This window comes from Chaetura pelagica, unplaced genomic scaffold (assembly GCF_000747805.2).
Source record: "Chaetura pelagica isolate M959 unplaced genomic scaffold, ChaPel_1.0 scaffold45, whole genome shotgun sequence".
NCBI classification, from domain to species: domain Eukaryota; kingdom Metazoa; phylum Chordata; class Aves; order Apodiformes; family Apodidae; genus Chaetura; species Chaetura pelagica.
Window position 1 is genome coordinate 4,154,936 of NW_009953217.1, and position 13,888 is coordinate 4,168,823.

The 13,888-nt window shown below is 44.3% G+C and overlaps 1 protein-coding gene across 1 annotated transcript in view; it reads right to left on the reverse strand.

The window, feature by feature from the left end:
* Positions 1-1,244: 1,244 nt before the first annotated feature.
* LOC104388774 overlaps positions 1,245-13,888 on the reverse strand; it is a 14,876-nt gene continuing 2,232 nt past the window's right edge. Inside the window, exons 2-6 of the mRNA XM_009997692.1 lie at positions 9,218-9,269; positions 9,015-9,117; positions 7,704-7,867; positions 2,754-2,996; positions 1,245-1,982 (exon numbers count right to left, since the gene is read on the reverse strand). Of these exons, the coding sequence (XP_009995994.1) occupies positions 1,245-1,982; positions 2,754-2,996; positions 7,704-7,867; positions 9,015-9,117; positions 9,218-9,269 (1,300 nt within the window). The remainder of the gene's footprint in view (positions 1,983-2,753; positions 2,997-7,703; positions 7,868-9,014; positions 9,118-9,217; positions 9,270-13,888) is intronic.

Here is a 13,888-nt window from a genome sequence, read left to right on the forward strand (position 1 = left end):
CACACTGTAGCTAATACAGGGAAAGACTTGTACAGATTTCTTTCTGACACCTGTTTTATGACATACTATTGCTTCAAAACAATGTGCTGTGTCAGCTGCAAAATACAGCTTCATAGGGAATTTCTTAAGAAAGCAAAATAATTCTAAGCTGTGGACTGAATATGCTGGAGTCTTGCAAAGATGGGAAAACATCACCTGGAGGCAGTTAAAATACTGATGGGGTTATTAAAGGCAACAGGACCAGCAGGCTTCCCTTTGGTTCAGTGCTCCATTGAATGCCCTGGATTTGTAATCAGAGAGGCACAGCCACTTAGTAGTTCATTTCTAAAGAAAATGAGCACTCCAAGTTTGCCCCACTTCATTTTGTCTTTTAAGTCTTGCCTGCTAAAGGAAGGGAAATGGTTCTCTAGTCAATGTGCGTTACCAGCAATAAATAGCTGGTGGATATAGGATCAGAGCAGCTGCAGAGATCCAAGTGTTGGATGCTGAAGACTGTTCCTACTATTTCAGTGTTTTTGTACACATGCTCCTGTTGCCATGAGGAGTCACTTAAAAATGTAGCGGACTGAGGTGTTTTAAGCCTATGTAGCTCTAACAAAGATAGAAGTAGCATCAGGTTGCTCAGCTTCTCAGCTTGTCTGTTCCTTCTCTAAGGAGTTAGGATACAAGATAAACATGGTCTTCAGTATTAGAGATGCTAATGTTTGGTAACTTTGTGCTAGAGTGCAGAGGTTATGAAATGCTTAAAATCAAGTTTACAAAACTGTATGCAAACATGCACGATTTAATTCTTACCCTGGGCTTGGCAGGGCTTGGATTGTACAGGCATACCTACACATGGAATTTAAGTTCTGGCTCTCAGCTGAAAGACTCAAATGATACCACAGTGACACTACATTCCAGATAAGAACCCTGATGTAACCAGCTCAGATGACTTTTATTTCTCATTCCAGAAAAAGTACTCTGGAGTCTGAAGTATCAATTCAGAGGATGCCTTCTGATATAAACCACATCAGAATTCCATGCAGAAGAAAAGACATGAGATCAGTGAGCATAAGGGAAGATATTTGTGCTGTGCCATGGTATGTGTAGTCGTAATCCCAATCTCAGCAGGTAGGAGGCAAAGACCACTCTTAAAGTTGCATCCATCTATGACTTCCATGCTGAACTACTTGGCACAGCTTCCACTCTGAACACCGTTGCCTCTATTTTTGTGAACTGGTGTTTCAATTTTTCTGAGGGCATCACTGGACTGAAGCTTGGTATACTGTAGGAGCAGCTAGGGTCTCACAGGTCTGTGAGGTCTCAGTAGTATTAGCATCTACACCTGATGAGCTCTGCTGGTCCCTGGAAGAGCTAGAGGCCTTCACGTGACTTTTGTATAAACCAGGGGATTTTGCCCAAAGGGGCAGATTTGCTGTGAGGCTGGTAGAACTGTTCCCCTCAACAGTCAGAATCACTGGCTGTTTATCTGGCACTGCTGGAGCATACACAGCATTTTGCTCTGACAGATGATCTCCACATTGGTTAAGATGCTCTGCTAGGACCAAAGGCTGCTGATCATCTCCTTCTTCAGAAATAACAAAAACGGGCTTGTTTTTATCTGTTTCTGTCATAAGCTCCTTCGTTTTTGAGCCATTGACCAAGTTGATTTTCAGAGGGTTGGAACTTTCTAGAGGATTTTTGGGGCTTTGGTTGTTAACTGGAGATGTGGCTCCTAGATGTCTTGACTGATCCAAGGACTTCACATGTTTGCTGTCAGGGGAACTGGCTAAAAATCCAAAATAAGGGTTCCCAAACCTGTATTTCTTCAAATTGCAGGAGCTTAGCTGCCGTTGCCTTTGTGCAGACAGAGTGAGGGGGTAGGAGGCATTACTGGCAGATGAGTCAGAGTAAACAGTCTCTGATGCACCCTCTATCTCAGTGGCTGAGATGACCTTTCTGGTTGGGACACCTTGAGATCTCACTGCTGTAGGGAATCCCTGCAAAAAAATAATAAGGAATAGGTAGGTGTGCTGCAAGAAGCAGCTGTCTTGAGAAACTTTGATCCCAAGGGAACTAGAAGCTAAAATTCCTTGTTATGTTAGAGGTAAGGTAGGGAAACCCTGCAAAAAAATAATAAGGAATAGGTAGGTGTGCTGCGAGAAGCAGCTGTCTTGAGAAACTTTGATCCCAAGGGAACTAGAAGCTAAAATTCCTTGTTATGTTAGAGGTAAGATGCATTCATTAGCAAAAATTAATATTATCTTTAAATTAGGTAATAGCCCCATGATATTACCTTCAAAAAGGAGAATAATCCTTTGTTAGCTTTGTTACAAGCTGTTGGTTTGATTATTATAGTCAGTGAGACCTAGATAACCCTCCCACATATATGGACTCCTCACAATGCAATAGGGATACAGCAATGAAAAGAAATTCAAGGCACAACTATGGAAAAAAGGTACATGTCAGAACATTCAATGAGATAATCCAGTCTGAAGGCACTTCAAAATGTTTTTCTGGTCTGGGGATCATTTCTTGACCAGTTGATAACTGCTGGCCAATACAGCTTCTTAGTAGCTCAGGAAAGCCTGAAATGAATGATGATATAGTTGAGCAGAAGGGCTTCCCACACACCACAAGAGATGGACTGACATGGATCACATCTGCAGGTTGGAAAGGCAAAGCAGGGAAAGCGTGTCCCATTGGCAAGCAGCTGGGAATGCTGGGCACAGAGCCCGACCACCATCTCCTCCCCTCCTTGCAAGACTTACATTGTTGTCAACCAGCTTTGTGAAAGGACTGCTGGTGGTCCAGCTACACCATTTTTTCTGTAGCTGTGGTATTGGAGCCAGGAAGTCATGGAAAGTGCGGGCACTCCAGGTACGCTGCCTGGGACAGTGATTTTCCTGCTGGACATTCCCCTTCTCAGCAGCATCTGCTCCTGCAGTGTGATTAGAAGTCAGCCAGTCAGACACAGAGGCTGGGCTTGTGACACTTCTTTTTAGGTTTTTGTCCTGAAAAGAGTAAATAAAAAGATAATTTGTAGTATCTTATATCAAAAGGCTTTAAAAACATGCTATTAGTGAAGTGACAGATTTCTTCAGTAGTTGCTTTCTCAGGACAAGACACAGGAACGCACCTTCTCATCGTTGCTCTTCCAGTGTGCTGCCTGCAGCCTCACCTCACTTCACCAGTTTGGGGCTTTACACTGAATTGGGAAATTTCAGTTACATAGGAAAACAAATTCCTACCACTCTCACTAACCAATATGTAAAATACCTACACCTTTATTTTACTGTAGATACCTGACAGATCACAATAGTAAACTTCACTGTGTAAAACATTTCTTCCCCTCTGCTTGGCTCTTGGATGTGCCTGTCTGGGGAAAGAAAGCTTCAGTGGGGATGGAGCCCTCCTGAAGAAATCCAGAAGCAAGCAATGAAAGAATTAGAAATGTAAAAAATGCATGATTCAGGAGGGAAGACTGAACTGAGTGGTGTTCCTTGTCCTGTGTTAGGGAAGAATTAATAGAATTAAGAGAATTAAAAGAACGAGAAAATAATTGTTCTCGATGTCTGGTGAATGGAACAAGAGGCATGAGGCCCAGACTGGAGTCAAGGAGATTTTTATTTCACATAAGAAATGCTCTTCAGGTGGAAAATGTGCTCTAGCACTAGAACAAGACATCCAGACAGGTGTAAAATTGGCATATTCAGATAGTGAGACCACATGAAACCAATGTCACCAGCTATGTGTGTAAGCAGAGTTGACACGGGAATGACCTGTAGGTGACTTCTAAAGATCTCTGTGCCCGCTGGTTCTGGCGGGATTTTCGGTATCAGGGAAGGGCCCCCGGGGCGGCTCCGGTGAGAAGCTGAGGAGCTGCCCCAGCCCCAAACCCGGCCAGGGAGCCATCAGAGGGACAACAGATGCGCCTCTGCCATTAACATACGAAGAACCAGCTGTAACACCTGAGCAGAGCGAGCGACTGGAAAGAAGAGCTGAGCTGGAGGTGAAAGGCAGCGCCGGGGTGAAGATCCTGGTGGTTTGTGAGGAAGGAGGTGCCCAAGCAGAAGTTTCCCTGCAACCTGTGGTGAGATGGCAGCTGTTCCCCTGCATTCATGGAGGAAGGTGCTGGAACGTTATCTGGGAGTGCCAGGAGGGGTGAACTTGGCCAGGGGACTTGGATTTTGTGGCCAGGGGACTCTGATGATGCAGCTGTGGAGGCCCCGGGCCAGGAGAGGGGCCTGTTCCTGAAGCTGCCGTGACTCTGCCAGACGCTGGGTCTCATGGAGGGGAGGGGTTCGTGAGGAGCTCTGTCCTGGGGAAGCAGGGGAGGACTGTAAGGAGTCCTTCCTGAGAAAGGAGCAGCAGGAGCCACCAGCCTGTGAACTGACTCTAAACCCCATCCCCATCCCCCTGTGCTGCTGGGGGGAAGGAGGGAGAGAAACCGGGAACAAAGTAAGTTGGGCCTCGGAAGAAAGGAGGGGTGGGGGGTAAGGTATTTAAGCTCTGCTCTTTGTGTCCTGTGAGCATCTGATTAGTGTGAAATTAAATTATTATCCTTGTCCTTTGTCTCGACACACAAGCTTCTCGTTGGGCTGTGTCCTCCTCACCCCAGAGTGTGTGAGGGGAGAGCGGAGTGAGCGGCCACGGGGCTGGTTCTTTGCTGCAGTGTTGGGCCCAAACCACGACACCCTCCATACTTAATAAATTCTGATGTTGCATTTCAAATCACAATTTTTGTCCTTAATATTGATGTGGGTTTAGAACCAGAAAAGTGAAAGAATTCCTGACTGTTCTCTGATTCCTTTAAATCTTTCTAATACTTCACCTGTTATTTATATAAGCCCCCTGTTCCCCAACTCTACATGTATTTTTAATTTTCAGCTGTGTGAATATGAGTGTCATGAGAAGAATGTAAAATCCACATTCCCAAAGTTTACATAGTCTTTAGAGAGAGTCTGAAATAAATCCCACTCTGTCCTGGATTTAGAAGTCCTGAGAAACCAGAAACTTGTCATTTGTTATTCCTGTTAAACTGAGTCTCTCAAGTTTCTGTAAAATCAAATAAACTAGTTAAAATATCATAATGGAAATGGACGAGCAGAGAGACAAGAAATTAGCTACAACAGCAGAAAAAAAAAAGCACCTCAGTAGGAAGCTGGGAGAGGCTTCAGGCTCTGAATAAGTTTGTTTCAATATTAAGCTCTTATCTCAGATTTTATTAAAGTAACAATCTTTATGTCTAAGTTTATAATCCCAATGTCTTCTCAGAAGCCTCTAAAGACTGTCTGAGGATTTATTATTCTAATATTATTATAGTTACATCCAAACTGGTGTAAAAAGCTAGCGACTGGTTTTGAGACAGATACACTGGAAGTAACTATGAAGATGAATAACGTATTTTCAGATTTAAAAAAAATGTTTTAGGAAAAATGTTTCTGAAATCTCAATGATAATACTCAGACCTTTGCATTGGAGTCTCTGAAACTTGTAATGTCTGAATATCAGTCAGAGGTCATAATTATAAATTAGCCTAAGGCTGAATGATGACTTAGAGCAAATGGGACTAAGAAAGCCATGACCCTCCAGGAGGACACCTCAGAAGGCACCTGGAAGCATCTTGCCCTCCATTTCCTCTTGCTAGTCTATGTGCAGAGGTCTGTGTTTGCTCTCCCAGATCTTGCCTCCTGACAGGGGATTGATTTCTTCAAAGGGATTTTAAGTTTCTCACTAGCTTCTGCCTAGTGGGGCTGAGGCTCATACTTCCTGGGGGGCTCTAGACCAAGTGACCAGACACCATTTCTCATAAAGGTTTAGATATTTTTTTTAAATGAAAGCTCCTTATATCTTGCTTGGTTAAGTGTTTTGGGTGAAGTGAGTCTGACAGCGTTATTTTCTGTACTGTAAAGGCTCAGGCTTTCACACGTTTTTTCACACAAGGGTGACTTCTTAGCAGCTGCCAGGACAGTGGTCACACTCCAGTGGACAGTTCATCCTCCTTGCTTAGTGCTGGTCCACAAAAGTGGTGCACCAGACCCTCGGCAGGGCTCAGAGGCTCGAGTCAGGAGCTGGCTGGCCAGCTGCATGTTAAGTCCTAGAAATAAGCGTTTAGAAATCAAACCGTAACCATGTTTGTATTTCTAACATCCAGTAACCCTGAGTAACCCAGGTGCACTGAGGAAATCCCATTAGAGTGCAGGTTTGTAGTTGGCCTGCTGTGCTCAATTTCCACCCCCCTTGGAGACAACAGTCTTCAGCTGTGGGGAAAGACCCCAGTGCCTTTTAAAAGGTCCTTTAACCTTCCTGGGTAGATTTGTGCTCCTTAAGGGATTAGGTTGAGAGCACTGACTCACTTGACAGCAGCATGGACGTCATGGAGGAGGTGCCTCCTGAGGTAAGAATGTGGTGAATAGTTCTCGTTTTTTGGGTTGTGTTCACTTAGAACTGGTTTATCAGTCCATGTTTTATTTTTACATATATACGTATGTATGTGTTTCCTCTGCTAGATTGCTTGCAGAAGGGACAGCAAACTAGAAATGTTTTTCTTGAATGTATTTGTTCATTCTGACTAGAGTGAGGAAAAGAGGAAGGAAACCCGGTTTACTCCCGGTCTAGAAGCTGTGTTTGTCTGTGACTGCCACCAGGTGAAGCTCTCTCTGCCCGAGAGGAGAAAGTCGTGCAGGTGCTTTGGCACAGACACAGCCCATAGCGACCTGTCCTGCAGAAGGCAATGGGTCCAGGCAGGGGAAGGCACCAGAGATGTTTTCCTTCTTTCCCATTTTTTGTTAATGTGGCTAACTGGAGGAAAAGCTTACTTAGTGTCTTATAACAGGACAGGAAAATCCTGAGCAGCCCAGCTCCTGGCTAGTTTCCTCATTGAGTGCAGGGATACAGAATGCTTTTGTTTTGTGAACTGTGACTGAAGCTATGCATTGGACTGGCCTGGGCCATGTGGGTACCTTGTGTTGGTTGTCTGTCTTGTGGGGAAAAAAAAGAGGGCGCTGGAGAGGGGAGTGTTGGCCTGGGAAAGGCTTTAATATAGGCTGGTACTGGAGGTGCTATGTCAGGCACTACTCTGAGTTGTAGAGCTGGCAGACCTGAGGCTTCTGAGCTATTATATGTGTCTAAACAAATACTTGATCAGGAACACGGGAAGGAGCTAAAATAAGAGCAAACTTGCTGAGCTGAACCAGCTTTCTGTGTGTGTATTTTAAAGGACCCCAGTGCTTTCACTTGAGGCGCTTGATTTTTGGGGAATATACTGTTAATTTTCACCTCAGCCTGGTGAGACAAGTCAATAGCTTTCTGATAGGCTGAGGAACTTCCCTGGCCACTTAGGAGCATTGGGCAGGAGCAGGTCTGACTGCCTGGTCCTTTGGTGCTACAAGTGATGTTTTTAATGGAACATCATTTTTGCCAATTAACCCATTTTTGAGGGCTGGTCCTATAGCCTGCTGGCAGACCTCTGCATTATCACCTACCAACTCCAGGGCAGATTCTGAACTTGCTTTTCTCACAGCTGGGAAGATACTGGTTTGGGGGATCACATCATTTGATGGTAGCTCAGCTCAAGGCTTAGGAGAACTGCCTGGCTCAGTCACTACCTGTCTTGCAAGCTGGGCAGTAAGCATAAATGGACAGATATGACAAGTGCTGTCAAAGATGGGCATCCTGTGGCTTCTTGAGCTTCTAGAGATGTCAAAGAGCATTCCTACCTGTATTCTGTAAGTGGTAAAGCTCAGCCCACTGGCCCCAGGTCCAGCAGAAATAATAAACACTTCATCACTCCCAGTCTCGGTGGTCACTGCAGATGTGGAGGAGGGCACATCTTGGTCAGTGTCCTGGGGAGACCGTTCTGTGCTGCCACCACAGGAAGGGACTGAGAAAGGAGAAAAAAATCAATAAAGACAGCTTGCAAGTGTCCAAAACATCTGTTCCCTGATCTTCTCTCCTCAGGCAAACTAGAGCAGACTCAGACTGACACACCAGCCAGAGTAAAACTCAAGCCAACAGTTTGCTCTCCTGAAACAACAAACTTTTAAAAACAAAATGGAATGGGAAAAATCCCCTTGGGTCTGCTTTCCAATAAAGACAGAACCAAAGTGAAATATGCTAAACACATGGGGTTATGCTGCAGATCAGCTCAACTCATTCTTTATTTGTATTGATTTATCCCTGTTAATACTGGGAGCTGAGCTTTTTGTTGCAAATGCTTTTTGCTTGAACCCTAGCAATGCTGCTCCCCAAAGCTTGCTCACCTGGTCCAGGTCAGGAGAGCTCTGGTCACAACCTCCTCAATGATTTTTCGATAGAAGGAAAGGGGAAGTTGTCATGGTTGGGCGCACAGAATTATCTTATTAGGAGGATACTCTTGTAAGACTTGTGTGTAATGGCTGGTGGTTTAGTGGGAAACTGATGGGTGTGTAGCAACACTACATGAAGTAGCTCCCTGCTGGTCTTCACCAACCAACAAGGGTGAAGGGGCACTAACAGTTCATATGTTGTCACTCAGAACTGCAGCAAGTGACAGTATCTGCAGCTTGGCTGGGGGACTTTTGTTCTTGAAACACACTGTAAAGTAAAGGTCACCTCATGCAGTCTCATCCACAACGTTATTTAGAAAGTTACCTCCAGGAGTCAAAGTTGTGCAAAGCCAACGTAAGCATTGTAAAATTTATTCTTTCTGGACAAGATTAACCAAAGGGCAGGTTAAACTCTTCCACAATTTACAGATCATTATAAGTTGTTTGTAGCAGTCTGGACCACTTGCTCTGCTAACCCAGTATCTCTGCAGTGCCATGTGCTATGACAGCTTTTGTTGGCAGAGTCCTGGAGCTCCTTGCCAGGGGAATTACCCTACCAGGGAGAGCAGCAAGGGATGTTTCTCACAACAAAGGCTTTCTGCTGTGAAGTTGCTCTCCAGCTGTGTATGAGCAAAGCACTGAGGACTGCAAGGAAGGAAGATCTGATGAACTGGCCAGGGGCTGGGCTGCCCTGCCCTGCTCCAGCCACTGCCCCGTGCTTACCCGCCTGCTCCCGGCTGACAGAGTGGTTGTTGTTTTCATTCTCCCGACTTGGCACCACCAGCTGGAGCTCATTGATATCGACAGCAGAGTTCTGGATTCCGTTCTACAACTCAGAACATGCCCCAGTAAACATCATCAGATAAACATTGCAATAGCCAATATGAGAGAGAGAAACAGAAATTGCTGAAGCCATTAGCACTAACCTCCTGGTCACTGCATGCGTTGGACGAGCTCCTTTTGGGGCACGTTCTCTGCCTGAAAAGGAGAGACAGCAACAGCAACAACAACAACAAGCCCACCAGTGAGTTAAAGATCCACAGATTAGAAGGTCTCAGCTGTGCCCCTCCAGCAGGTTACAAGCTCTCCTGCCTACGCGAGCATCCAAGATACTTGCCAAAGCTCAGGGCAACAAGGCCTGTAGGCCAGAGGAAGAAATTATATGCTTATGTAGTGGAAAGTCAGCTGGAGAAGGACCTGTCATCTTCTTCCCATAATCCCTGCAAAAACAGGAATAGACTTCAGGCCTCTGCCAAGCCCTACCAGGCTCCCCTCGCCGACTGCTCTCTCATGTCAGTAACTAAATAGCAGGACTGGAATCCTGCCTTTGGTCTGGGCAGGGACATAGTTCTTATCCTCTTAGACAGAATATTTCATCTGTGCAGCCAATATTGCATGCTGGATTATATTTAGCAAGCAGAGAGCATCAGATGTTGTTCATTTGTATGAACGTTTTATTGAAAGACAAAAGCACATTCTTAACCATCTTTTCCACATTTTTACTAAAACTGAAATTATGAAACAATTAGTGTTCTTGGCTTTTGGATGAATAAGATGTGAAGATGTCACAGAGAAAGGCCGGCAGTGACAAAAGTGATGACTGAAACAAGTGTGTTGTTTGTCATTGGTTACAGCAGTTCTCCATGGGATGGTGCAGAGACACATGGGAGCATGAAGGCCCTGACCAGATAGGATGGGACCTAAGTTACCATTTTCCCTACTGTGTGTGCTGTTGGCTGACATTTTTCCTTTTCTTGTTGGAGGGGTTGGTTTGTTTTAAGGCATTTAATATCCTCCATACAAGTGCTTTTTCATAGTGATGTGCTGAAGTCAAGATTTCAAGTTTTCAGTCTACATTTCATCACTGTTTGTTTTTAAGAATGGGGACTCAGAGGCCACTCGATGAGGCTGGCCAGGAGCCAGTGTCTGCTCCATCTCGGGCATGGTGGGTTTCATTCCTTCACTGTATCATTGGATCACTCAGAAAATGCTTGCTGACTGACAAGTGAATTGAGGGAGGAAAAAACCTATGACGCACCCCCAGCTTGTTCCTAGGGAATACAGAGGAGACTACAGAAAAAGAGGAGACTGAGTTGGCACTTGAGAATTTCATCCAGAGGAGGTACAGATGGATAGCTGTTACTCCTGGAGAGGCAGTGGCATTAGTCACTACTTGAGCTTCTTAGGGGAACTCAAGAGGCTCTTCCTCAATGCACTTATCCAGGGAGAGGAAGCAGGAAAAGGCTTCCAAGTAGGAGTGGTGTTGCCTTGCCAAGCAAGATCAAATCAAGTAGGAAATACTTTGGAGTAAAAAATGTGTGCAAATATTTCACACACACACACACACACACACACAAACCAGAAACTCTTTTTTGGCCTCAGAACCATTTTGGCAGAAGTGACCTGGCAAAACATGCCCTAAGATAATGAATTAGTATGGTGGTCAAGGCATTCAGGTAGATGGTGAGAGAGCTATGTGCAATTCCCTCCTTCCTCCACACTGCATTATTTTTTTTAAATCTCTTTCTTTCCTCCCAGCTCTTTCCTGCCAAAACCTATGACAAAAATTTAATCGAATGTGATATATTCCTATGAAATATTCTTGTTTCAAATAACTGACATGTTACAAGCAAATTTGTTAAAGTATACCCACCCAGGGATTAAAGAGCACTAAGGGAATGTTCTCCTCTAAGAAAACACAACTTGGCACATATTGCTTCCACACTGAACACCAGGCATTGGCAACTCAGACTTGTTAGTTATCTGGATGGTCTCACTTTTGGGTTTGTTGTTTGAACTTTTAGCATGACTTAACAAACACAGTATTTGAGTTTTCAGAAGCACAAATAAAAATGTTCCTCAGATGCTTGTATACAGCTGACCCATTTATAACATATTCATATTCTGTGGGAGAAAGCTGAAAAGATGAAATATTAATTTTAAATATCTTGGCAACTGACAGCCATGGTAAACTAGGATAGATAGAGCATGTTCTGCATTAAGAAACTGAAATACCTTGCATCCATTTGGCTTCTTTCCTTGCCATTCTTTATAGATGTTGTGCTCTACAATATTTAGCAGGCTTCATAACTACCTTGAAGTCAACACTGCATTTTGGCAGAATGAACCAAAAGGATAGTAAGGTGCCCCTGGCAAAGACAAGTTTTCTGTGCCAGTATGGTAGAATAAGGGGCAATAAGAGAAGGAAGAGTCCTGTTCTTTTCAAAGATTAAATTATGATAAAAAAATGGTAACTGGCTGACATGTCCCCATTTTAACTTTTTCTTCCTTCATCCTACGTTGGGTATTGAGTGCCTCATTTCTGCTGAAACTATTTGATATAGAACTATTTGATTTTGATCTGTTGGAAGCCAACACACACAAAAGGTACGAGTTTCTACATTCCACCAGTAATTTTGATGGAGAATTTTTTTTAATAACTTTTTTTATTTCAGAGCTGCTGCCTCCATGCCTGGAGAGATGTGCTAGTTTGGAGGACTGGGGATCTTAGTCTTTCTTTAGCTCACTCTCCAGTTGAGCTACATCTCCTGTGGCTGTCTTAGGTTTCCAGCTAAACCAGCCTGATCTGCAGAGGGACAGAAATGGAGGACACAGGTGCAACAGGCAGGGAGAGGTTGTGCCTAGCACAAAGATGGCAGAGGAAAGGTCTGGTTTTATCCCAGAAGTGACTAGGAGTCTCTAGGAGGGCACTATGTGTGAAGGAAGAGGGTCACCCCCAGATGACAATCAGGCTGCAGTCAGTGTCTGGCAGGGCTGCTGGCATGTGGAGAGATGGCAGCACACCATGGCTTGATGGAATAGCTGTACAGGGAGGCAGGAGTAATTGGAAACAGGTCACTGGCAGGCCATGCAGATATGAAATGCAGTTGCAGTCCATGGGTTGCAACCATAGAGCAAAAGTCTGACTGCATTGGATGGGATTAAAATTAAATAAGGCTGATGTGCCTGTTGTTCTTGGGGCTTGGGTAAGAAAATAAAAAATACCCCATTACTCAGACCAGGCCTCATAGCCAAAAGTAATTAGAATTATTGGCCAACTAACAACTAAAGCTTTCATTCCCTCCCCAAACAGCAAACAAAAGCTGCAGTGTGGCAGAGACTTGGAGTTTCCCCAGAGAGCTTTTCCCTGGCTGAATGCAATGAGCCCGAGCAGACACTGCTGACAACTTGGTGCATTGGAGTGGCAGTAGGTGCCAAGCCCAGCCCTGGCCATCTACCCCTGGCAAGGCAGAGCCTGCTACTTTTAGCTGAGCTAGAGCAGCAGATAGAAATGGGGAGGGGGTGGGAATAGTTAAACCTGGTACCAGAGGACCAAATAAAGTGCAGAGGAAAGAAAGTGGAAGGCAAATTTACAAGGCTGAGGGATTGAAGGCTACTGTCAGCATCCTTTGCAATGGCCCACTCCAGGCACAGTGAGTATTATCATTTGTTAGAGGATTGGTCCTATTTCTGAGCATGCTGTGGTACTAAAGCACCTTTGTTTCTCCCGTCAGCCCACCCCTTGCAGCCCTGCTGTTTTCTGCAGGGAGGATAGGCAGTGGCTAAGACACACTTGACGCCTGATTTCAAGCCTTTATTTAGGGCAAAAACCATAAAATAGAGTTTTGTGGGCTCAAACTTGAAGTTCAGATGTGCTTAATGGCCTCTGCAATCTGATACTGAGCTGTGTTAAAAACCCCACAGCTGGAAAGTGTAGGTGAGCTCCAACCAGCACAGGTCATGGCATCACTTCCACATGTGTCACATCTCACTTAAATGCTTTAAGTTTGACAAGAATTAAAGTATTTTAATCAAGGCCTCCCTGGAACAGCATGCAGAGAATACAGGCAGCTGGGATAGCAAATGTCCTTTAGGGAGGCTAAAGGACTAAGGATGGTCTCTATATACAGTCAATAGCAGACTGAGGTTTATTTTCCTTTAAAAGGAGTTGTAGAGCACTGGAAAAGCACAAGTGCTGGTGATACCAGAAGCAAGTCTAATCCTGGTCCTGCACCACAGGACGCCTAGGAGGATGTATTTGCAGTGACCAGAATATGCAAATGTTTGTGTTGGGGGCAAAAAAATGTGTTCAGTTTTTCTCAGTTGGTTAGCAAGAGCAGAATATTGGTTTATTTTGTAAACATCTACCAAGCAAAAAGCAAAACTGTGTGTGTGAGCAGCATGGCCTGACTTTCTAAACAGGCTACACAGAGTAAGTGAAATAAGCCAGTGAAATCTCAGATTGTTGGTGTGCTTTTTGGTTTAAAGAATACTCTGCTTCATGGATAGTTACAGTGAAATTAAATAGGGCTAATGATGTAAGAACAGCCTACTCAACGTGTATCAGCCCAAACTGCTGCCATAGTGAAGGGAGTGTGTTTCTGACTCTTCTGAAGATTGGCAAGGATATAAAAATTAAATATTTGGTATCTGGAAGGCATTTTCCACCAGACATTTTCCTTTAGAGCTAGCAAAAAAATTGTGGTCTAAATTAGTGTTCTGCAAGCTCTTTAAAAAGGAAAAGGTTAGTTAGATGTAACATATGCAGGTTTAACTCTTAAAACTACGAAAATCTCAGACCCTGAAAGCAGGGATGC